Source organism: Microtus oregoni, unplaced genomic scaffold (genome assembly GCF_018167655.1).
Source record: "Microtus oregoni isolate MIOR12 unplaced genomic scaffold, Mior012 000049F_ref0000343, whole genome shotgun sequence".
NCBI lineage: Eukaryota > Metazoa > Chordata > Mammalia > Rodentia > Cricetidae > Microtus > Microtus oregoni.
This window is the reverse complement of record NW_024543223.1, coordinates 6,458,280-6,484,274: the sequence shown is the minus strand read 5'-3', so window position 1 is coordinate 6,484,274 and position 25,995 is coordinate 6,458,280. Positions and strand designations below refer to the sequence as shown.

Sequence of the window (25,995 nt, the reverse complement as noted above, 5' to 3'; positions counted from 1 at the left end):
CCAGTCATACTTCATAGATGAAAATGTCTGCTTCAGCCAGGCATGGTGGACCATGTCTATAATCGCAGCATTTGGGAAGCTGAGGCAGGAAGCCGGTGAGTCTCAGGTCAGCTGGGCTATAGAGTAAGACTATCCTTAAAATAATAATAAATAAATAAGCAAGCAAAATACCATTTTGCAAAGTATCTATTCCAAGCCCTGCTTTGAAACCTTGACCTTTCTTATTAAAGGGACAGTGTGATATTAATGAAAAGTATTCAAGAAGCTCAACCCAGAACCTTCCAAGCTTCTGACCTGAATCATCAGAGTTTAGATTTTTCTGAAGACTCACACGTATCTGAAGAGAAAAGGAAATGGTCCAGTAATAAATGGGACATTTTCCTATGTGTTGAAAACAAAATCTGCTTATGTTTAAAAGATAACATAAGGCAATACGAACATTAGAGAACTTAATTCAGGTTAAAATCTTTTCTTCTGTCTGTTGATGGCAGAAAGAATTAATAGGTCATCTGTCATCATACCTTGAAACATGTTTGGTGAATTCTTGTGCCTTTAGGCAAGTCCAGCCTGCAGCACAACACAATCAGAGTACTTTGATTTTGTGTAGTTGTTACTCAAAGCTCTCAGTTCTCAAGGGTGAACTTTGTAGATGTTTGTGTTGTGGCAATGGTAAATGGTTCATATCATTTCCCTATTGAAGAGTGAAGCAAAACAGAGTTGCCTTTTTGTAAGCTTTGGTTGTGGTTTTGTTGTTTGTTTTGCTTTTTTATTGGTGTTTATGTTTGTTTTATTTTATTGATTTTTTATTTTTTTAGAAAGAATTTCATTGTGTAGAACAGGCTCCCCTCAAACTGGGCATCTTCCTATACCACCCTCTTGGTGGCTAGTGTTAACGAACTTGTGTCACCGTGCTTGGCTACTGGTATTGTTTTATCATCACATATAGCAGATGTTTTGAGGGGTGGGGAAGGGAGTGCTGGATTGGAACCTAGGGCCCACAGACACCGAACCCCTGAGCTGTGTGCTGCCCCAGATTGAACCTTTCCTCCTCGCTGTCTTCTCTGCACCACCCCAGCAGTATACAGTCTGTGCCCTAGACCTCTGTCCTCCCTGCATGCAGCACGTGTTCATCCAGTGGGTGCTTCGCTCCTGATCTGAGCCATTTCTAAAGAGCAGATGATGTAAGAGCTGGAGGTACTCTGGAAGTCCTCTTGTGTTCAAAGATGGGAACTGTCATCCTCACTGGGGCCTTAGAGCAAACAGCATTTTGGTTTAGATTTTAAAATCTTGTTCTACTTCTTGGCCCTGAAGGCAAGAGTTTGTGAGCACCTGCTCTGTGTGCTCAGTCTCCTCAGTCGGTGGTCGTCTGCTTCCTAGTTTACCACTGACAGTTCTCAGGGTTTTTTGTTTTTGTTTTGTTTTTTGTTGTTTGTTTGTTTGTTTTGGTGTTGGTTTGTTTTGTCTTTTGAGACAGGGTTTCTTGTGTAACAGCCCTGGCTATCCTGGAATGCTCTCTGTAGAACAGACTGGCCTCAGACTGACAGAGATCGTCTGCCTGCCTCTGCCTCCCAAGTGCTGGCATTAAAACCATGCATCATCAATGCCCGACTGACAGTTCTAAATTTTATAAAGATTTTTTAAACCTTCAGACGTTAAAGTGTGAAGCTGATCCTTGATTCTTTAATATACTGTTATCAGTAGCCATTCTTTTGATACCTTACCTGAGTGTCTTTCCATTTCCTTTCCAGCTCTGCTGTAGAAGTTACAGATTCTAATCCATAAAACTATAAGAGAACCCTGTACAGTATGGGACTATACTTGATTTCACCTCTGTAGGTTAGCAGAATTTGCTGGGAAATTCTGCTGGTCTTGTTTGTGGTTCCATGCAGCTGTAATGGGGTAGCAGTGATTTCTGTCTTCACAGGACTGGTGCTTTAGAAGGCATGGTCTGTGGAGCCTGGAGCTGTCATTCTGGAAGCATGTATCCACATTACTAATGTGTTTTTATTTGGGAGGGCGTGCTAACGAGCAAGTGCTGAACAACTTGCTTCACTCAGAGTAAGGGACTGCCTGCCATTTAGCACTGATGTTCTGGAGAGACTGAAGACAGTCTGGGCTGTGAGGTATTGGGCTTCATTGAGAAATCATGCAGGAGGATGATCCAACAGCAGCAAAACAGCAAATAAGAAACAAGCTACTTTCTTACATTTTAACCATGGCAATAAATACAAGACAATCTTAATGGAAGGCTTAGAGTACGCAGCTGTGGCTCTGGGAAGAGCAGAGGAATGAAGAAGGTGAGGGACCCACCAGTATAGGAAATCTAATAATCAGCTACTGTAGGTGGTCTTCCAGTGTGGAAACTGAGGCTGGGGTAGGTCAGTGGCTTATGTGGAGTCACATGGTTTACCGTAGCTTTAGACCCAGATCTCTTTGAGTTAGTTCACTGTGCCATGTTCAAATGGAAGTTAAGGATATGCTTTCATATTGGGTGTTCCCGAGTTGGGCTTGGGGTTTACCCATTTCATACTTGGGGACTATCCAGTCCAGTGAGTTCTCCATGAAAGAGAAGCTTAAGATGCTTAACACAGCTATGAAGTCTTTTGGTATGGAGAAGGTAGACAATGAGGAGACCAGGCCAGTCACCTCTTCCTGACTGATACGGCTTCAAATTGAGAAGCATAGGAAACATGGGAAAGAACGGGAGATGTCTGAGAATGCTGTGGGCCTGAGAAGCAAGGCACAAAGGAAACCTCAGAAGCAGCAGTACAGTAACTGTATTCTATGATAAGCCTTAGTTTACAGCAGAGTAACAGACCTGACCTTGTCCTGCAGCTACCAGCAGAGGAGGCCAGAGGCACAGACCAAACCAAAGAGACTGGGCAACAGCCTACAGGGTACTTTGTTAGTCTGCTAGAGGCAGCCTTGCTGTCAACTGGACTGACACTGCCCGTGCCCCCAACTCAGCCTCTTAGGCCTGCCTCCCAATCCACATCATCAGACACTGAGGCAGTTTTGAAGGACAGCATACAAAATTTAGAAATGACATTGATACTTAAGTAGCCTGGGTGATGTGGGCTCTGACAGGCGCATCACCTATGTGAGTGTTGAAAGAACTGGAGGTATTCTTGGGTTTAGAGAGCTAGAGCAATAAGCACATCCCTTGATTCCAGTGTGTGAGGCAGGGCAGGAATTCAGAGCCAGGTGTGGAGACCCAAGCCCAAATCTATCCCACTTAACTATGTTCCCAGAAAGGTAAGAGATACTACCATGTGACTTCTAGGAAGACAGGTCCCTATTCTCCATGTGACCTGCCTGGCATGTGGACTGCCTGAACCACTTGCTTATTGGGTGAGAGTTCATGATTGTCCTGTGAGTGTCCAGCCGTGTTCCCAGGGGCTGCCTTCTAAGCAGCTCTGGAAACATTGACCATCCTGCACATGGCTCTCCACTGTGCTTTCGAGAGTGCACTTGCTCTGCAGAGCACTTTCCACATGTTTGGACATTTGGTGGATGAGTATGGTCGCAGTGAGGAGAGGCCAGGCAGAGCGCCACAGCAGATCCACAGCATCTTCTCTCCATAGGTGTTCCTGTGGGAGTTCTAGAACACAGGTACACCCCAACCTTTGTGCCTTCTTAAGATGCTTTAAGCCAAGTCTTTCCAAAATGCCTATGTATATGATAGACTACTAAAATATAATTATTCGAAAATTTTAATAGTATATATTATAGGTAGAAATGGAGATGAAATTTCTTAGTAACAGTTCTAAATGAACTTTTTAGAATACTTGCCAGCATACAATGGTTCGATTGTAATTTGGGTGCCTTTATGTTTCCCATTTTATCATTAAGATACCATGATGGCCTAATGGTTTTTAAAAAATAATAACTAGAGTGAGTTTAATCTCTAGTATTATAAAAAATATGTATGAATATGTGGTGGTGGTGTGTTTCTCTGTGTGTATCCATGTACACATGTAGGATAGCACCATAGCTTAAGGAAAGAAAACAAAAACTTGGTTAGTAAAGCTTGATGTACACATTGAGTAAGAAGTGGGGCACTGTTTCTTATGTTGCTTGTACTATTTGAAAATAGATATTTTACATATGAGTATATACATATATACAAGACTGTATACATACATACACTCTATGATTTGATGACAATTACATGTGTATTGCTTTCATGTGTAACTAGTTGTGTGTCTGTGTAGTTTATGCTAACTACAAGATAGCATGTATACCTTGTTCACAGTTTGCCATGGGCATTCTTCAGGGGTAGAAAATGCTAGCCTATTTTAGAAGTTGAAAGGAATTTGGTAAGCAGTCCCCAGAGGCTCCATGTTCTGCACTGGCAATAGCTCCAGGTTTGCAAACAGTGACATAGGCTTGTTGTACAAGACAGTATGCGGCGTGTCAGCTGACACCCGTGTTAGTTTCAAGATCCTGGAGAATGGATTATAATTGCCGGCCTCATCACACCTTGACTACTATGGTAAGCAGACCTCAAAGGTGGGGTTGTGCAGCCTTTCGCTCTTGACCGTATTGTCTGCCTGCTTTTCAAAGCCGTAAGTAAGAGGCAGCTGTCCTCTGACCTGTTTTCCCCCCTTTCCCCTTTCCCTCTTAAAGTCTGGGACATTCTGTAGATAGAAAGGAAATGTGAATATTTATAGTTTACCTTCCTAATTGTAATCTGTTTCTTGTCGCTAAAACTGTGTGAGGGGGCTTTTTTCTTTACAACATCTGCCACACTTTGCTGAGTCATTTTGAGTTCAGCGAATGGGTGAAGTTTATTTTTAGCCCCTGGAGGCGCAGAGCAGAGGCACAGAGGCTCTGGCGGCTCTTCTGTGTACATCTGTCCAGCTGTGTCCTTCCAAAGACACAAGATTCCAACCCAGACATAGCTTGTCCCTGAGTAAATACAAAGGTTTTAAGAAACACTCTCACTTTTCTGTCCATTGTACAGATCTTTCTTTTTTCTTGAAAAAAAAAAAAGAATTTGAAATGAGTGAAAGATCATGTGCCCTGCCTGTTTCCAGTGCACATTTCTCTGAAGCTTGACTCATTTTATCCTCAGTTCCAGATCCTCTTGTGCCCTCTGTATACGCATACCTGTGGAGCTTGTGGGTGTCTGTTCTCTCCTTGCACTGTGTCAGTCCTGGCTATTGAACTCAGGTTGTCAGTCTCGGTGGCAAGCACCTTTACCATCAGCTGAACGATCTCACTGGCTCTTGCATGTCTTTGTAGAAGTATGGTTGTGCCTGTCTCTTAAAACAGCCTAGAACTTCCAAGTGTGCTTTCTGCTGGAGTCGTGCAAGTTCACTTTATAAAGGAAAAGAGAAGGAGAAAACAGGAAAGGAAGGAGAGAAGAGCTCCTACTGTGTTTTCTTGTAGGCTATAATCTCCTAGAGGACTAAGGAGGTTTTGTAATCTTTGTGTTGAGTTTGTACAAAACCATGATTACAAAGAACAAAGAGTCTTGGTGCTGTTCTGTGGGCAACTGACTTATGTCAGATGATGGACACTTAGATTGGCCTTATTGAGCAAGAGAGATACTGTTCTGGGAGCTACACTCATATTGTCACATTTTATTAGTAAGTCCCACTTACTGTCCTTCATTAGTAAGATGCTTATACTAGGTTGGTTTTACAAGTGGACTGTTTTTGAACTCTGGGTTGCATTTAAGAACACGGAAGACTTGTGGTCCTTGGTATTAATGTAAAATGCCTGTTTTCTCTGCACCTGTTGGTCAGCTGACTGTCTTCTGTCACATACAGAGCTCTGGAATTGAAACTTTAGTGGAGGAACTCTGCTGCAGACTGAAAGACCTACAGAGTGAGCAAGGTGAGTGTGCTGGGGCAGCCACTGCAGCCGTGCAGGGTACTTCTCAGTGCAGTGTGTGTCTCTAGGCTGGCATTTCTTATCACTCTCAGCTCTGCAAGAGGCTTCAGTGAGGTCATTAGTGGCCACATGGGAAATCCCTGCTCCCAAAGGTGGGCTGTAGTCCACGGGTGCCCTCTCAAACATGAAGGAACCTCTGTCTTCATTGAGTGGTTTGGTAGGCCAACTTGCCAGGCTCATTCAATCACTTGGGTTCCTAAGTGCTCTGCAGGACCTCAAGAAGAGGCTGCATTTAGCTTAAGGAACCTTGTTCCTGTCCTTGTTATGGTCACTGTGCAGCATACAGTCTTGAAGCCTTCTGCTATTCTGCTAAGGAAAGCTTGTTTTCAGTTTAAGGCAATAACTTGGACCAAGCTAAGTGGATAGCCTTTGTTTCTGATGGCACTGAAGCAAATCCCGTGCTTACTTACATGTTAAGTCACAGATCTAACTGTAGTGAAGTGTTTTCTTTACAGATTAGCATTAATCAAAATGAGCCAATACAAAGGCCATGACTCAGAATTTTGTGAGAAAATATTTTTGGAATATGAACAGATGTTCACTCCTTCTGATCTAATTAATAAGTACACAGGGAATGCCAGGCTCTCAGTAAAGAGCCTCCAGTGTGACTTTGTGATGAGATAAAGTACTCTCACTCAGCCTGCAGCCTGGTGCTTATGAGGCCTAGCCAGAGTGTGCCTTCTGTACACTCAGTAGATTGGTGTTATACACTGGCTTGGGCTTCTCTCTCTATGCCATAAAGGCTTGTATCATATCTAATTAAAGTTTCTTGAGAAATGTTTTAAAGCATAGTGTTTATTAACTGGATATATGATAATTTTTTTATGAATTTTGTTTTTAACAGAAGAGAAGATTCACAAAAAGTTAGAGGGGTCTCCCTCTCCAGAGGCAGAATTATCCCCTACAGCCAAGGATCAAGTGGAAATGTATGTAAGACTGTACTCAATATGAACTTCACATTGTTAAAACCAGACTATTGTTGCTACATGGCTTCTATGCCTGACATCTATATGATTTCTTCATTTAGAAAATACATTGAGCACTTAGTTGCTTGATACTCTTGAGTGAAAAGGGAGGTGGTCTAGTTTTATACTGTGCATCCAGTCAGTATTTATGGAGTGGAGGAAACAGGGACTGCTTACTGAAACCACTTGTAGCAGTGCCTTTGAAACTGACATGTGGTCTTTGAAACAGCTATAAGAAGTCATTATTCCTGTACACAGACAAGAAAACTGGGTTTCCACTATCTCCTGCATAGGATCTCATCAGACTTGTTTTCTGTCTCTTTTGTTCTTCTGTATAAAATAGTCTGTATTATAAACAGACTTTCTTGCTATGCATTTTATTTTAATCTCCTGAATCTCTAATAAAAAATTGCATTTGTTTGATTGTATTATAAGTATAACATTCTCAATAGAGATCAGAAACAGTATAAAAAGTATAAAACAGTACATTAATCAGTTCCATATAATGAATTTATCAGATTCATTATCAGTTGTTACTAGAATTAATTTTTTAATAAGTTACTAGAATTAATTCATGAGTTTCTGCATAGACTTCTAATGTGACTGCTAGAATGTTGAAAATTATGTATGGGGTTAGAGAAATGATTCAGCAGTTAAGATTACTTGCTGCTCTTCCATAGGACCTGAGTTCAGTTCCTAGCACCCGTGTCAAGTGGCTCACAACCTCTTGTCACTTCAGCTCCAGGGGGATCCGGTGGATTCTTGTCATCTTCTTGGGCAGTCCCACGTACTTATGACATACAATCACATACACACATACGTATAAATAAAAATTAATTTTAAAAAATAAAATTATGTATAAAGCTTTTAATAATTTGTACTATACAGCTTTAATACAGTCACATTCAGCATCTTTGTGAACATGGCCTTTGTCACTTAATGTTGTCTTTGGAACAGCAGTACTCTCAGGAGCCAGCATAGCTTTAGACTTCCTTTGGGGATCTATTCTTCTCTCAAGTCTTCAGTCTTCAACAACTGCCAGTTTTCATAGCAAGTCAAAAGTATTCCCTCCTTTTCCATGAGTTTCTAAGCATATCCAGGAGTTACGATTCAGTCAGGCTTTCATCCTAGAACATAGTATGTGTATATTGTCAAGTCTCACACCTCACAATCAATGCTCACTAAACCCAACTGTGATCCCTATCTCTGATTGCACCAGTATCCTCATTCCTGAGTACTTAAATATGACCATCCCTACATTCCTGAGAGCCTTCCTAAATTCGAAGCTCCATGCTGTTGCACGAGTAATATAGCAGGAGTGAGAACATGGAATAGGTGGTGTTCTGACTCATTTCCTGTACTAGTCCTTCCTGCTCATGAGATGGACAGACACTGTTCTTACTCCTGTTTTGAGCCACCAAAAGATTATGCAATAAGCCAAAAGGTGCATAGAAAGTAAGTAGTAGAGCCGGGTTTAGTCTCAGGGGATATGGCTACAGAGCTTGTATTCTTAAGTCATTTTCTAAGCTGCTTTCAACACTACTTGTTTCCACTATTGTGAGTTTAGTTATGTGTTCACTATTTTAGAGGGAGAAATAGACTAAAATATCAAATAGTGAGTGAGTTTAACGTCACAGGCATTGTAAGTGACCAGGATGAGGTTCAAGTTTAGACATTTCCTATCAACACAGTACATTCTTCCTATTACATTACTTTTGTCATTTCTTCCTAGTTGAAATTGAAGCTCTGACAAGTGTGCTGTCGTACATATTTTATAATATTTGCATAGTGCCTCTCACAGTCTGAGCAGTGCTAAAGTGATTGATTTGTGGGACTGTCTTTAATGCATAGCACAGTTTACTGTTTGGTGATTCTTTTTAAATTATTGGTTTGTTGATGGTTTAATGCTAACACTAGTGAGCTGAAGTGCTGCCTCTCAGGTTGCCATTGTTGTCTTTGTGTAGATGATAACTGTAAAAAGTGGCTTGCTTTTGAACTTTTCTTTGTTTTGCAGGTACTATGAAGCATTTCCACCACTTTCTGAGAAACCAGTTTGCCTGCAAGAAATCATGACTGTGTGGAACAAGTCCAAACCCTGTTCTTATTCTAGCTCCTCTTCATCATCCACAGCCCCACCAGCAAGCACCGATACGTCTTCTCCAAAGGACTGTAATAGTGAGAGTGAAGCCATCAGAGAAAGAAGCACTGCTGCCTCCATCTCCATGCATGAGAAAGCCCAGAGCAGGAGCAGACACGAGAAGGAGAACAAATTAAGCAATGGCACCATCGAAGAAAAGCCTGCCTTGTACAAAAAGCAGATCCGACACAAACCTGAAGGGAAGATTCGCCCTCGCTCGTGGTCATCCGGCTCTAGTGAAGCAGGTTCAAGTTCAAGTGGTAATCAGGGAGAATTAAAAGGATCCATGAAGTATGTTAAAGTTAGACACAAGGCACGAGAAATTCGAAGCAAAAAAGGGCGGAATGGGCAAAGCAGGCTGTCGCTAAAACATTGTGAGAAGGCAGAGAGAAGTATCCATGCAGGTGGTAGCAGCAGCAGCAGCAGCAGTGGATCCATCAGGCAGCTGTGCAAGCGGGGAAAAAGACCAGCAAAGGAGACAGGGAGGAGTGACCCCGGGAACACTGCAGTGAAAGATCTATATGTAGAGAGCAGAAACAACAAAGAGTACAAGGAAGAGCCACTGTGGTACACCGAACCCATTGCTGAGTATTTTGTTCCTTTGAGTAGAAAAAGCAAACTAGAAACCACATACCGAAACAGGGAAGATACAAGTGCTCTGACAGCAGAGGCAGTGGAAGACTTGTCTGAATCCGTGCATGGTCTGTGTATCAGCAACAGTAATATCCATAGAACATACCTCGCAGCAGGTACTTTCATTGATGGTCATTTTGTAGAAATGCCTGCAGTTATAAATGAGGATATTGACCTCGCTGGGACCTCATTATGTTCTCTACCAGAGGACAATAAATACCTGGATGATATTCATCTTTCAGAACTAACACACTTCTATGAAGTGGATATTGATCAATCCATGTTGGATCCTGGTGCCTCAGAAACAATGCAAGGAGAAAGTCGGATTTTGAATATGATTCGACAAAAAAGCAAGGAAAATACAGATTTTGAGGCAGAATGTTGCATAGTGTTAGATGGTATGGATTTGCAAGGGGAACGTGCAATATGGACAGATTCTACCAGCTCAGTGGGTGCTGAGGGCTTCTTCCTGCAAGACCTTGGCAATCTGGCTCAGTTTTGGGAGTGTTGTTCATCTAGTTCTGGTGATGCTGATGGAGAGAGTTTCGGAGGAGACTCTCCAGTTAGACTCTCTCCTATCTTGGATAGCACGATACTCAGTTCACACGTGCTTGCTGGCAATCAAGAGCCCTTTTCCAATATTAATGAAGGATCTGGTATAAACTCTTGTTTTTCAGTATTTGAAGTGCAATGCAGTAATTCTGTTTTACCATTTTCTTTTGAAACACTGAACTTGGGAAGTGAACCTACAGATTCTAGTGCTAATATGCTGGGGAAAACACAGTCTAGATTGCTAATATGGACCAAAAATAGTGCCTTTGAAGAAAATGAACACTGTTCTAATCTTTCAACAAGAACTTGTAGTCCATGGTCTCATTCAGAAGAAGCACGCTCAGACAACGAGACACTAAACATTCAGTTTGAAGAATCAACACAGTTTACTGCGGAAGATATTAATTATGTAGTTCCCAGAGTCTCGTCAGATTATGTAGATGAAGAACTTCTAGATTTTTTGCAGGATGAAACTTGTCAGCAAAACAGTAGAACTTTAGGAGAAATTCCTACATTAGTTTTCAAAAAAAGATCTAAGCTAGAATCTGTGTGTGGTATTCAGCTAGAACAAAAGGCAGAAAATAAGAACTTTGAAACTACACAGGCATGTAGTGAAAGCAGTCCACATGGAGATGGCTACAGCTCAGGGGTTATTAAAGACATTTGGACAAAGATGGCAGATCGGAATTGTGTGGCTGCAGTAGAGACAGAGAGACCTGGGGAGGAGTTGTTCTCCACAGATGTAAGTAACTACTGCTGCTGTCTGGGCACTGATGCTAAGATGGAAGCCTTTCAGGAGCCTAGCAGGGCTGTGCAGAGATCAGAGTATCATCTCTGGGAGGGGCAGAAGGAGAACCTGGAGAAAAGAGCATTCGTCTCTAGTGAGCTGTCCAAGGTGGATGGCGGTGATTACACCACACCCTCTAAACCTTGGGATGTGGCCCAGGACAAAGAGAACACATTCATTCTTGGAGGAGTTTATGGAGAACTCAAAACGTTCAACAGTGATGGGGAGTGGGCAGTTGTACCACCTGGTCACACAAAAGGGAGTTTATTACAATGTGCAGCCTCTGATGTAGTGACAATAGCTGGTACAGATGTCTTTATGACCCCTGGGAACAGCTTTGCTCCTGGTCACAGGCAGCTCTGGAAGCCCTTTGTGTCATTTGAACAGAACGATATGCCGAAGAGTGGGGAAAATGGATTAAACAAGGGATTTTCTTTTATCTTCCATGAAGACTTGCTAGGAGCCTGCAGTAACTTTCAAGTTGAAGATCCTGGACTTGAATATTCATTCTCTTCCTTTGACCTAAGCAATCCATTCTCACAAGTTCTCCACGTAGAGTGTTCATTTGAACCAGAAGGGATTGCATCTTTCAGCCCCAGTTTTAAGCCGAAATCAATTCTTTGCTCTGATTCAGACAGTGAAGTTTTTCACCCCAGAATATGTGGCGTTGACAGGACACAGTACAGGGCTATACGAATCTCTCCTCGAACTCACTTTCGCCCAATTTCTGCATCTGAACTATCCCCTGGAGGAGGAAGTGAGTCAGAATTTGAATCTGAGAGAGATGAAACAAATATTCCCATTCCTTCTCAAGTTGATGTATTTGAAGACCCACAAGCAGATCTCAAACCTCTAGAAGAAGATGCAGAGAAGGAAGGCCACTACTACGGAAAATCAGAGCTCGAGTCTGGGAAGTTCCTGCCCAGGTTAAAAAAGTCTGGAATGGAAAAGAGTGCTCAGACATCACTGGATTCCCAGGAGGAGGCAACAGGGATTCTTCCAGTAGGAAAACAGAATCAGTGTTTGGAATGTAACTTTAATGAATCTCTGGAAATAAATTTAGAAAGCTCAGCAGTAAACTGTAAAATAATGGCACAATGTGAAGAGGAAATCAATGATTTTTGCAGTTGCAAAGCAGGTTGTCAGTTCCCTGCTTGTGAAGATAATCCAGTGTCTTCAGGACAACTGGAAGAGGTATGTGTCAATATTGAATAATAGATTTGATCAGATAAAGAGTAGCCTTATCAGCCAAGAAAAGTGAGACTGAATTACTGGAAAATTAAATATTTTAGAATTTACAGTTCTTAATTTATGCTTAAGGACTTAAATCAATTTGCTATTTACAGATCTGAAGTGCAAATTGACTCTTGCATGGAAATGGCAAAATAATTCACAGGATGCAAAGTTCTTATGTAATATGCGTGCATTATGGGTAAAGCATAAGACCTGTGTGTAAGTGTTGTAGCTTTCAGAGTTGGGGAGCCAGGATGCAGCTCTGAGTAAAGAGTGTTGGTTGGCTTTACTATAGCTGTGTATTCCATGTAAAATACCTTACATCTTGACACTGTTCTCTAAAGTGTGTTGTGGTTCATGTATGAGTGAACCCATGGTCCAAATGAAGTGACATGTCTTCTCCAGTGCTCTGGAGCAGGGAGTTTCATGTGGAACTGTTGGGTGAGGTTAGTGTCAGCAATTTTGTTAATGGAGTCATCATACCCCTTGAGTATATTTCTAGGAAGTACTTTGAAGTTAAATTGACTGCACCAGGTTGACAGCAATGAGCTGTTCCACGGAAAAGCAGAGCTACCTGCCTGCTTTATTTGACGATTAGTTGGCATACAGTGCCTGGCCTTTTTCCAGAATCAGATTGTTAGCGGAGTTGGAGACAGTCACAAGTCATACCCTCCTGATCCAGATGGATATGTGTTGTCCTTTCATTTGTCCTGCTCACTGGCCCCCACCCATCCTGTGAGGCCTTCACATCTACCTTCTCCACTGATACCTTCCTGAATCCTCTTCAGTCCTCAATCCCACCTCATATCGGAATTAATTTCTCCCTTTTCTTAATTTACTTGCACCTTCTGTCTCTTTTTTTTTTATTGTGTTTTCTATGTCTTGTGAGTTCCTCACCTTTTTTTTTTCTTTTCTTTTTCCAGTACTTGATTATTGGCTTCTATGGCTGAGCACTGCATTAACTCGTTAAAGTCAGAGTGCCCAGGTGTGCAGCTGCTTGCCTTTGGGTGGTTGCAAAAGCCTCAGTGGGAACTTGAGAGTTGCTGCTTTAGTCAGCATGCTTCTTGGTCCATAGAAGACCAAGTTTAATCCCCTTGAATCCTTGAAATCTGAATTGCTAAGGACAAACCAGCAATGTTGTTAGCCTTTATGTGTTGTTGTGTTGCCCCCATTTTCCTCCTTAAATGTTCCTTTCTGTACTTTGTATTTCACCTGGTTCCAGATTGGGAAGAAAATGAGAAAGAAAATGAGGAGAGAAGCAAGATCCCACCTACTACTACCATATTCCTTCGCTTTCTAGTATGTTGATGTATTTCCATGTTCTCAGAATTCTGGGTTTTTTTTTTGAGAGGTCGTATCTTGCAGCAGATGTATGGGGACATCCTGAGAGTGGATGCTGTCATGCTGTCAGCATCACTGCAGACTGGAGCTCACTTCATAGGCTGACTTGAGGAACAGAGTAGAGAGTACTTGAAGGGACAGTTTGGGACCAGGCTGAGACTAGATCTGTCTACCCCATCATAATCACCAGGTCAGTTTTGAGGAGTTCCTAAGAGATGCCTTTGCCTAAGTGGAGCCAGTCTCTGGAGGGCATAGACACCACTTTAAGGTTGCTAAGATTCCTTCTGTTTCAGTGCAAGAGGATGAAAATACAGAGTTTCCATAAGAGTTAGCATTAAGGACCATAGAAAGAATAGGGTTCAATTAAAAGTTAAGTCAAACTGGGCAGACATGATTTGGATGTCTGTGTGTGCCTGTCACTAAGGGAAGAGCCCCAATGAATGAGGTACCATCCTTGTCTGAGCAAAATTCAGTCTAGGCAAGAAACCCAGTTTATAAATCACATATCTTAACTGAAATGGGCAGTTCATATAAAGTTAAAGGAGAGCATACACACAGTGAAAAGGGCTCCTCCCACCAGCCCTCATTAGTGCTAGTTGTGATGAACCCCACCAGAGTATTTTCCACATGGTATGTTTCCCTTTTAACTGAAATGACCTTTATTGTAACCACTCTTCCTCCTTATGTCCTATATATTGTTCCACTGTGTGGTTTTACCACGGTTTACTTGACCATTTCTTTATCTTTTGGGACATCAGGGCCAGTGCAGTTGTGGGTGATGTGATAGGTAGGCCAGTGGAAATAAGGCCTGAAGTCTGTGGGGACTTCATCAGAATCCTCCCAGGGTATGGACACTGCAGGTGTTTTGAACACACCTGGATATGTAGTTGCAGAGGGTGGGAGGCAGGCTGGCCATGTGAGCAGAAGGTCAGATAAAGAAACTGGGCTGCTGAGATGTGTTGATTGAGTACTGAACACAGCTCATCCAGTTGTAGCGGAAAACAAAAACTAGCACATAGGGAAAGTGTGCCCCATGTGTCTCTTACACAGAAATATGGCATGGGTGTCCTCTTTTCCTGGGCTCTGATGCCAGCTTAATGCCAAGAACTTTGAACATAGGAAAGAAGCCAGATTGTTAGTCCCTATCTTCAAGGACTTCCCAGTTCTTCAAGAGATGAAGTCATTTGGTCCCAGCAGCATTACATTGTGAAGGTCAGTGAGTCTGGAGGTTGGAGAGGCAGCAGGAGTCATCCTTCCTGGCTTGTGGCACACATCCTTCCTGTTCCAGCTTTGTTAGTATTATCCTACTAGACATCCACAGAGACTTATTCCCCCACCTGGTAGCTAGAATTCAAAAAGAGGCCCACCTATCCCTCAGTGGGATCAGACAGCACTCTCCTGACTATGCCTCCAGAAGCAGAGAGTAAACACAGGCCTTTGCAGCCTCCAGTGGATGTTCTCTTGTTACATTGTGTTTCTTTAAAAGAGTGATCCTCAGAAAGCTTTCTTTGCTGTTTGTGGCCCAGCAATGAAAAATGACCAGTGGGAAAGGGGTACTGGATCCTGAAGAAAGGAAATCTCAGCACCTTTCTCTTCACCAGAAATAGACTATTTAATGAGAGTGTGAACTATGGGGTCTTTATCCCTTCTCTTGATTGTCAGCTTCTGAAGAACTTCTGAGAGTTGCTAAGAATGTCTGTGATCAGTCTTTCTGGATGAAGGTTGTGCCTTCCCTTCCTTTTCAGTGTCCCGTTCATTCCTGGAGCATGTATGGAGTGCCCTCTGCCCAGCATTGTTGCAGATGCTGGAATCAACCGAGTTCACCTTTTTTTTTTTCTTGAGACAAGAGTTTCTCTGTAGCCTTTGGTGCCTGTCCCGGAACTAGACTAGGCTGGCCTTGAACTCCCAGAGATCCGCCTGCCTCTGCCTCCCGAGTGCTGGGATTAAAGGCGAGCGCCACCACTGCCTGGCTCAGATGCTGGAATCATTAGCCAAAGCCTGTGTGGAGTTTTCCTGCAGGCTTGGGTGCTAACATCAAGCATGTAGGTTAATGCTCTGTGAGGATATAAGCACCATTTGAAGGAAGATGGAGCACTGGATGGATTGGGAGTGCTAGAAGTAGCTTGCTGTGTTAAGAAGCCAGGCAGGCTTTCTCTCAGAGCTGCCTTTTGAGTGCCTTTGAGCCTCCAGGTGCCTTTGAGCCACCTGGAGGTGGGCAGTTGCAGCTCCTATGGTTGGTACTGCTCTGTTCTGCCCTTTTCCACTTTTTTTCTGTTCATCAGTTGCTTCCCAGCCAAGGCTGGCCATGAACTTGTTCTGTGTGATCCTCCTGCCTCTCCCTCTCTGTATTTTTTTTTTTTTGCATTCATTGAATTAAAACATTAAACAGGCCTCATATGAGCAAATTGTGGTAGTGTTTCTGTGTTCTCCAAAAGCTGGGAATACCTGAGTGGCAAGATGTCATGAAATGATGCATGTTTGTTGAATGTGAATGGCTGCTGCAGCATAAAAGAGAAGACAGTGAGTCTTGGCCATAGGAATTGGCACCCAAATAGAGGATTCAGAAAAGATTCCTCAAGTAATGGCAGACACTGGCAAGAGCCACAGCAGGGTGTGAAGAGAGGACTTGATGTGCTCTGAAATCAGATTAAGCATGGGAGCCAGATTTTGTAGTCTGTAGACAGAGTGCTCTGCCTAGAGGTGCAGAGACGACCAAGAAAATGGTCTTGTCCTTAGGCTTCTGATGCTCTCACGTCTGACCACATCTTGGTGTGAACCCCAGTTCCTGGGTGGTGTCTTGACCTGTGAAACCTGTTTGCCTCACTATGCTTGTCCTTGACTAATCCTGTGTCTCTTCCATTTTTACAAGAGGATTAGAAGATAGTTAACCTCGCAGATAGGAACTCAGATAGCAACCTCTTGCCTCTTCTCCCTTCAGTAGTGCCATGGGATGATGGAGATAATTCTGGCTACTCTCTTTTGCCGCTCTAAACAGCATCAAGTAATCTCCCAGAATATAGAATGCCTTCATATGCTGCAAATTGGTATCAGGTGCTGGTATCACTTTTACTGCAGCTCTAGTACACTGCTGGCTTTATTTGCATTTAGCTCAGCCTTGTCATGCCTTTCAGCAGTACTCAATTGTCTTGTTAGAATAGACTACCATGGGAATAAGGAGGGTTAATTGACTACTCTGGGCAGATGGTACAGTTTTCCTCAGTTCCTAATTTAGAACTATTTCTGAAAAGTTATATTAAATGAAAATAAGATGTTAAAATGTATTTCCCATTACATTATGTAATTTTAAGAAACTTACTGGATAAAACAATTTTAGACCCATAAATAATTTACAGTTCGTAGCACAACGAAACACCTGAACTTGAACACATGCAATCATGAAATTGTACACAGTTCACAGGCATTCTGATGAGAGCACAGCATAGGTACTTGGGAATGTACAAAGATGGAGACCCCAGGGCTGGAGAGATGGCTCAGAGGTTAAGAGCATTGCCTGCTCTTCCAAAGGTCCTGAGTTCAATTCCCAGCAACCACATGGTGGCTCACAACCATCTGTAATGGGGTCTGGTGCCCTCTTCTGGCCTGCAGGCATACACACAGACAGAATATTATATACATAATAAATAAATATTGAAAAATTAAAAAAAAAGATGGAGAGCCCAGGCTTTTCTCTGGGGAGCTGGTGGCTGGCCTCTCAGGCCCAGTGAAGAAGGGACCATTCCAGGATCCATGTATATACAAAAGTGGCCTCTGAAGTTTATGACCACTCCAAGGACTTGTTGGTCACCAGTGACAGCTGCTGGTAGCCAGTTCTCACTTTCCAGGAGGGAGGGCAGGGTCTGAGAGGCCTCAAACATTCCACTTGGGAAGGATAGAACCCTTCTCTCCACAGCACCTCAGGCTCAGGCCACTGTCACCTGCTGAACTTCGGTAGTCTTGGAAGAGGTTTTTGTCAAGATTTTTGTTCTGCTTGGATTTGAAGTCCTTTTTTTAAATGAAGGCTTTTATGTATATTGAGCAATATATTGAGCTTTTCCCTTTGTCTTAAACAATAAAAAACTAAAAAAGAATTTTTTTTTAACTCACCAACCTAAAATTTCTAGGTAGTCCTACAGTAATGCTTAAAGTTTTTTTCTGTCTGTCCTGGAGATTTGTAAATATGCTCTGTGTTTGGCTTCATTTAAACAGTTTCCTGTACTGAACACTGATGTGCAAGAAGTAACAAGAAATCAAGAAAAGCAGAGCTGGTGGGAAAAAGCCTTGTACTCTCCCCTTTTTCCCTCGTCAGAGTGTGAAGGTAAGGAGACTGTGTGTCATTAGTGTGTTCAAATTTCTAATTTACCAAGAGCAGCAGACTTTCCTAGGAACCACCAAAAAAGTTCCTGTGGCCAGCACTTTGTTACACCCTAAGGACACAGAGATGAATGCAAATTGGATCCTGCTCTTATACCTAGCCACAGTCTGGTGAAAAAAGGGTTTGGAAGTTCATTAGAATCATAAATGGTTCAGACCTTTGATGAGCTTCATGTGGCTTCATGTGGCCACCATGACCATCATGACCATGGCAATCTTTGTGCAAAGAAGTCCTCAGAGTGTGAGTCAGATTGAAAGAACAGGGTCCCATTGGGCTCAACTAGTTTGGAACTGAGCCAGAGTCGGATAGGAAGGAGCCTACAGGTATGGGAGCCTGGCTGCTGCCTCAAGCTTGTTGTGCATTGAGGGGTGGTCGTGGAAAGAACTTCAGTTTGCAGGGTATTGAGGTTAGGGTATTGAGGAATAGGATGGAGAGATTTTTAGTGGTTGCACCTGCCCTGAAACTGAGGCATGAACAGCGAGAAGGAGTTAGGGGAGACTCTAGAGCAGTGGTTCTCAACCTGTCGGTTGTGACCCCATTGGGGTTGAATAGGTTATTTATAGTACAGTTCATAACAGTAGCAAAATTACAGTTACAAAGTAGCACAGAATAATTTTATGATTCGGATGACCACAACGTGAGGAACTCTACTAAAGGTCACATCATTAGGAAGGTTGAGAACCAATGCTCTAGAGAGAAGGGTGGTGAGGACAGTTCTAGTTTACTAAGGAACATGCGAGGGTCCCAGGAGTATAGATCCAGTCTCCTGAGTGACCAGTCTGCAAGCTAGGTGACTTTAAGATGCAGGTGCTGCACACAGTACAGGTCAGAAATCCCTAGAACTGTGCTTCAGAAGCCCCTCCCAGCAAGGAGCTAGGAGAGGAAGAGGAATATCACAATGTAGCAAAGAAACTACTTCCTTTAGGCATGATTTTAAACACACTGAGTTCATACTTCCTCACTTGGTTCATTCTGTTCATTAGTAAGAACCCAGTTCCAACTCAGCTCTGAATCAATCTGTTGGCTGGTGCCAGTGAATGGCTGTAGGTAATGCTTTTGTACGTGCATATAAAATGGTTCATAAAGAAGCTCTGTGGAGAAAGAATGGTGGCCAATCTTCTGAATGACAGCTGTGAGTTTTGGTTACTGTGATGCTCCCTTGCAGTGACAGTATGAAGCATTCTTTCTTTTCAAATGCCAAGAGTCTGTAGCCCAACATGGAGGTTATGCAAGAAGACAACTGGCTACTCACCCCTTCAAAGGACCAGGCATTCCTGAAGGTTCTAGGCCAGAAACATGATAGTAATCAACATGTTCTGTTCTGGACACTGGCTAACTAGAACTCTGAGCATCCCAGGGGAGAAAGGCTACCCCCTTGTTGAGTCTGATGAGGAGACAAGAGTATGTTCTGCTATGTATTTGTGTCTTTCTGAGCAGAGTGCCGCTCTGGGATGTGCAGAAACACGCCTGTCCTGGGCGAGTGTCTTCTGAGTGGGGCTGGAGGCAGGATACATACCATAGCAGCTGGGGCTGTAGGAGCAGTAGCACTGTCTGCTGATCTGGCAGAAGATGGGATGGTACAGGAGTGTAGTTTGTACAAGGCCACTCAGGTGCAGAGACTTCAGAGGGGTTGGTAACATTCTCCAGTACTCACACCGCAGCTAATCTGTGCTTTGGAGACTCAGTTGGTATTGGCATGTATTACCCAGGTTGTGTGGAATGAGCCCTTTGGGGAGCAGCACATACTGTGATGAGGGCCCAGGTTGGGAAAGCAAGGCTGAGATGAAGCCTAATGCCTCTGTACAAGCTAATGGCCCTTTTTGTGCTCTGTTGTCTGTATTTGTAAAAGGAAGCCATCCCTATTGGGATGGTTGTGAGGAATAAAGATCTCTTTAGCAGGCAAAGGGCCTATAACTGTAAGCCACACACAATGATTACACAACAAACAGTAGCTGTCACTATAAGCATTACAAGAAACGTGGAATGAGTTCAGTATGATTCTTTGCCAACCTTCTGCCTGAGGGTATGGAGATGGACATCCTTCTCTCCAGTAGCATTTCTGATCTGGAAAAGAGCCACCTTCCCTGCCACAGTCTTTCTTCTGGTCCTGGAGTGTGTATATATGTAGAATGAATGGGATGAAATGAGGACCCCCTCCATCAGAATGCAGCAGCCTCTTGGCCTCCCAGAACCCGGGTTCTGAGTTAGGGGCTATCAGAGATGCTGGTGTACCTGTCCACTTCTTCCATAGCACCTCCTTTAAGAGGATGGTGTTTCTTCTGTTTTATAAAGGTGGGGTATGGGACTTTGAGAGTCATGTCACAAATAAAGAGCAGAACCTGACATCCACCTATGACTTTTGTCACTCAAAGCCAGGGTTATTCAAGTAATGCCCAGAACTGGTAGGTTATGGAGAATACCCACATGGCAAGCTAAGTCTATACTTGGTGCCCAGGGTGTAACCCTCATTAAGGCTGGGCTTATCCTCTGTGGCACTGGGCACACAGTAGCCATAGCATCCCATTGATACCTGTGGTGTAACCCTAGCAAGCAGGGATGCTAAGGGATCAGCATTCTCTAGCTCTTGTCAGAGCCAGGTTCAAACCAGCCTGGTTGGAGTCTTCATCCTTCGCTGTGACTCCATCACAGTTGCTTCTTGATGGGGTTGGTGGGCAAGAGGCTAGGCTAGACTAAAACTAGGTCCAGTGCAGGGACTGTGCTCAGGAATCACCTGGAGCTTCTCAGAAGGACATAGGTTTCTCCAAGTCCCCCGGGTAGCTGTATTCAGCATGGGTGAAGCACAGTTGGATCTGCTGGTGGATTGGGTTCCTCTAACTTATTCTGCATTGCCTTCACACCTGTGGGCCTTGGACAACTGGACCATGAGGCTTCTTTCCCCAGGGCACAAGTGTTACCAACTGGTGGGCATGGTGTTGAATTATAACAGGCCAGCTGTTTACCTGCTTTGCTTTCTCATTGGGCTACCCCTGTCTGGAACCTCTGTTCCTGTTCATCACATTTCTGTGGTCCATTGTCCATCTCCCTCCTCTTGACACTCACTCTTGAGAGTGCAGTCCTCACTAGTCTTTTCCTGTGCTCCCAGGACCATCACATCATAGGTCTGCGTATATATTTGTTGAATTGTTGGGAGAACGTTCTACAGTAGAATATGCTTATGCTGTATGGTTTTTATTATTATTCATTACTCATGTGTGGCTAGAAGTTTTCAGTTGGCATCGTGTTTTCTTGTGTACTCCTGGCTGGCTGTGCTTTCAATGACAGCCTAATCCTCCAGAGGGCGGGAGGCTGAGCTTTTCTGTGAGATGAGACAGGGGCGTGTGTTTCAAAACTGTCTTAATTGAATTTCCCCCTTTCCCTCTTTTCCCTTCTCCATTCACAATGATTAAGAATGTTATACAAATGCCAAGGGAGAGAATGGTATAGAAGAGTATCCAGATGCTAAAGAGACACCCAGTCATGAAGAGCGTCTGTTAGATTTTAATAGGGTAAGTGGACTGTCCTCTTCCCTATCACTCTAGTCACAAACTTGGGAGCCCTGTGACCCACCGTGGCCCACATTCCCCAGATCCATGGGTGTTGCCTTTGTTGCCCCTCCTTTGGGTCTGCTTAATGCCACTCCCCACCCTTGACCATTTGCCAGACCTTCATGAAGAGCCCCTGATGTCCCTCCAGCTCTCCCTATGCCACTAGTACAGGGGGACTTTAATGCTATGTTAAGCCTGTTGCTCCTTGTTCAATCTGGGACAGCATCTTCCTCCTTCCAGTGTACTTTTCCAACCTGTGTAGGACAGACCCTGCCCTTCCTGTGCTCTTGTGCACTCTCTGGGTGGAGCCCCACCATCCCAGACTCTTCTGTCTCTTCACAAGCCTGTGAGCACCATGAAGACACATTCAAGATCTTGACCTACTTTTAGCTTAGTCTCAGGCCTTCCACTGTTAAGGCAGGTTGACCAATGAATCGAAGGAAACTTATTTTCTCCTCAGAGTTGTTAGTGTTAGCTCAAGCTCTGTAAGAATTCTCCAAAGTACAATGTGGTGTTAATCCTACTGACCTATCAGGTTCTATTTAATGTTTCCCAGCCCACGTGCAAGGCCTCTCCATAGCCTTCCACCCTCGAAATGGTTACCCCACCACCTGTCTCTCCCTCTCACCTCTACACGCAGTGTCTCCCAGCCTGTTAATGCACCTTACCTCCACCTTCCACCCACCTGCCTCCTCCCCATCATCCTTTCCACATGGTCCAGACCGTTGCCATTCCTTAAGGCAGCCACAGCCTTTCTTGTCCTTGCTTCTGCTTGTCCTTGATAATCATCTCCATTTAGCAAGACAGTGACCTCACACCTCCCCTGTGCACTAAGTATTATTGGCATACCCGTTTGCAGAGTAGAAAATGGAGGCATCTGGAGCTGTAACACAGACATGAGCTACCTGCCTCAACAGTCTGGCTATAGGACCCATGCTCCTAATCTATGCAGTTGGAAGAAATCCAGACTCCTCCATGCCTGGAAGCCTTGTGTGCTTTGCTCTCACGTGGCTTTTCTGTGCTTCTGCCTCTGGCTCAAATGCAGGGACTGGGATGGGGTGGTGCTGGTGGTGAATGTTGTGATGGGCTGGGAAGTGTTGCTAATTGCTGTAACTGGTGAAAGGACTACCATTGCCATCTAGTATCCTAGGGTCCCCGGATGCCAGCCTTCCTGTGAACACAACAAAGAGATCCTCTACATCATGCTAGTAGAGCACCAGTGCAGAGCACCAGCCTCTGCTCAGGAGTGCCACCTTCTGGAGCACTCTGTTCCTGTCCAGAGTACCCCTTATCACTTATCCTCATGTCTACAATCTGAAGTTGTGTCCTTTGGTTTGCTTGTCTACTGGAACTGTGAGCCCCATGGGCATGACTATATCAGCCTATGTGAAACTTCATGGGCTATTCTGAACCAGGTACTCAAAGACTTGTTAGGGAGTCCCTATGCCCTACACCAATGTAACTGGACATGCAGAATTAAGGTTGGACCCTTCAACAAGGGAGAAGAGGTTTTCTCTAAAACAGTGTGACTTCACATCTTTTTGCTCTCCATAGGACACATCAGTGATTGCTAATTTATCTCTGTCTGTGAATAGAATCAGCCCTTGGGGCGGAAGGGGATGTGTGTGTGTCTAATGTTTTGTGTATTGAAAATTGTTTTTGAATTGTAGGTGTCTTCTGTTTATGAAGCAAGATGCACAGGAGAGAGAGGTTCTGAGGCAAAACCAAATGGCCTCCACAGGAAGATGTGTTCCAGCGCCAGCTCTGACACGGGTGACACAGGCTCCGAAGCCGGTGGAGAATGGGTGGGCCCCAGCACAGAGGAGCTCTTCTCCCGAACACATCTCTGACCCTGCAGAGTAGTACCAGTCATTGAAAACGCTGTGATGGGAAATTGCCTTCTGTGAGGCCTGTTAGTCTAAAGCAGCAACTTAGGTTTCTTCTTCGATCAACTGATCTGCATCAGTGATTACCTTTCTCTTCTTGCTTATTTTAGCGTTGGGGACGGCTGTCCTGTTGAAGATTTGTTTCCAAGCTGTTAAGTTCTTGCTCTCTGAAGTAGACTAGACTGTGCTGTCCAGTGAGGAATGGGTGTGCATGTGCTTGTCCTAGCGCGTCCCGCTTCTGCATCGCAGCTGCAGGCCTCCCTCTGGCGGCAGTGTAGCCATCACCTTGTCAGCACTGTGGCAACAACTGCCACCGTCCAGAGACTCCAGCTCTGTTCTCTGAGCCAGGAGATCAGTCCTCCCCTGCAGTGGGTCAGGGCCTTGCTGAAGGAGGAGGGAAGCATGGTGACTCATCTGCAGGCTCATTCGGAAGATCTCATGGACATTGCTGTAGGAAAACAAGGGTGTGCTTTAGAGACTTACAGAATACTGTGCTCTCTCTTAGGATTCCCTAAAGTACCATGGAAGATACTGTGGCTTGTGACTTTCTTGCTAGCTGAAGAAGCCAAGGATTTGAGGCATGGGGTGGATGGGGTAAGTTCTGCTACTGTTGTGCATCCATAGTGGATGCAGCGGGGTGGTCTGAGCTGCCTCTCCAGCACTTAGTTAGGACCTTACCTGCAAATTATGTTCTGGTGACGACATTGAACTGAAGTCTCCAAATGAACTTAAAAACATTTGACAGACAGTGACCCCTAAGAAATCTTTGGCTGCTACAGCTAGCTGCTCTCATGGCTGTGATGTAGTATAGCTTGTATCTCATTTTGTGTTTGAGAGAATGTTCTGGGCAAGTTCTGCTTGCGGTGGGCTGGGGTGGGTAGAGGAATTTCCCACGTACCTGTGTGATTGCTGTTCTGATCATTGCCTCATGTGACTCGGTGAAGCGGGCAGGAGGCATGCCTCACACAGGTGCATCTAAGTGTGCTCATCACCTCTTCGAGCTCTCTCCTGCAGCACTGCCACAGGCACCAGGAGGGCCAATTGTGCAAAGCCTGAACATCTAAAATTATTTTTCTCTTTTAATCAACTTGTTTTTAAAAACACCGTGTCTGTGACATGAAGTAGCCAAGAGGTCTGAAGTAGCCAAGCTGGCCTCACCAGTAAGTGGGCAGCACTGGGTACATGGGTGGCTGCCTCTGAGGCCTTTTTGGAAGTACTTGAGTTTGTTGCCTGTTTCTCAGGAACACAGGAAATATCATGGAGGCTGTGCAGTCACCGCAGTTCTGTGCGTCCTCACCATGGGAAGCCTGGCTTGCTGGAGGGGGCATCTTGCCACTTTAGGATTTGTTTTCATACAGCACATCTTCTGACACTTTACAGTGGCTTGTGTGTGCGCGTGTGTGCATGTGGAAGGTTTCATGTTGCTCTTATTTATTTACAGACATCAGATAAGTTTTATGTATTTTTTTTTCTTCTGGAGCTTCCTAAAATTTGATTAACATCTGCACTGAAATATAAACCTATCATCAAAAGCAAAAAGGATTGAAAGTTGTAAATTCCTAAAATCAATGCAGTCACAATTACCCTAGAAATTGTTGCTATGACCAAATGGATTTCATACTCAACCGTGAGCTTGAATGACCTGGACAGCTAGTGTTCATCTGGAAAGGGCTCCAGGTGGCAAAGACACCTAGCTCCTCGGCTGTGAGGAGAGCCCCCCGCCACAGGGGGTGCGGTGGGTCATCAAAGGCAAAGGGATGAATAGATTCTGTATTTGGTTTCTTTTTGTAGTTAAGTGGCTGAAGCTCAGAGGCTTTGGCACAGAATTGAAGTGTGGTTTTAGTTTCGTGAATGGATGATCACAAAAAAAAAGCATTAAAAAAAGTTGGCAAACGCTGAAACGCACTGTGGTATGAAGCGCGTTGCATATTCGTAGCACTGAAGTATCAGCTCCATTCCTGGGCTGAGATTTTTTTCCGTGGTTGTATTGTTCTGATTTCACGTACACCAGAGTAACTGATTTTTTGTTTTGTTTTGTTTTCTTGTGGAGTTAACACCAAATAAAAATTTCAAAAATGTTTGTTGTTTTTATTTATCATAGTCAGTTTTTTAAGTGAAGAAGCAGCCTCTTCTTAACTGAGAAGAACAAGAGAAAGCCAGAACCCATCCTCCTGAGGGCAGTCATTCTCTCAGAGCAACTCCCCAGAGCTGGGAAAGAAAGTGTGTGGCCTGCTGGGCATCCAGCTGACCCATATCCCCAACAGTTGGGGGTGACCCTGTCCCTCCCTGTTAGACAAGTCTTCTCCATTGTGTTTTCTTCTGGGAGGAAAAAATTATCTTCACATGTTAATGTGAATGGGGTTCATTGTACACAGAAGTCAGCAGGATGGCTCAGCGGAAAAATGTGCTTACTGTACAGTGTCAGAATCCACAGAAAGGTGGAAAGAAAGGACAGCCCTGCAAAGGTGTCTTCTCACTTCTGAATGTGTGCTGTGCACTGCAGTCATACATGTATGTATGTATGTATATATACACAGTAATACATACCACTACTGTGAGGACCAGCCTCTAGCAGCTCAGGGATTGGAGGACAGCCATGGAGCTGGCAGAGTAATTACTCAATTTGACCTTTCTCTCTGAAAG

At 44.0% G+C, this 25,995-nt stretch overlaps 1 protein-coding gene across 3 annotated transcripts in view; it reads left to right on the top strand.

Annotated features, from left to right (window-relative positions):
• The window catches only part of Kiaa0232 (KIAA0232 ortholog), a 61,642-nt gene extending 36,212 nt beyond the window's left edge, over positions 1-25,430 (top strand). For 2 of the 3 annotated variants that reach the window (XM_041636307.1, XM_041636306.1), the window contains 6 exons: positions 5,778-5,844; positions 6,746-6,827; positions 8,881-12,169; positions 17,756-17,864; positions 21,330-21,427; positions 23,137-25,430. In XM_041636307.1, coding sequence (XP_041492241.1) covers positions 5,778-5,844; positions 6,746-6,827; positions 8,881-12,169; positions 17,756-17,864; positions 21,330-21,427; positions 23,137-23,316 — 3,825 coding nt within the window. In that variant the 3' untranslated portion in view covers positions 23,317-25,430. The remainder of the gene's footprint in view (positions 1-5,777; positions 5,845-6,745; positions 6,828-8,880; positions 12,170-17,755; positions 17,865-21,329; positions 21,428-23,136) is intronic. The other variant, XM_041636308.1, reaches the window with a different exon arrangement.
• Positions 25,431-25,995: the final 565 nt, after the last annotated feature.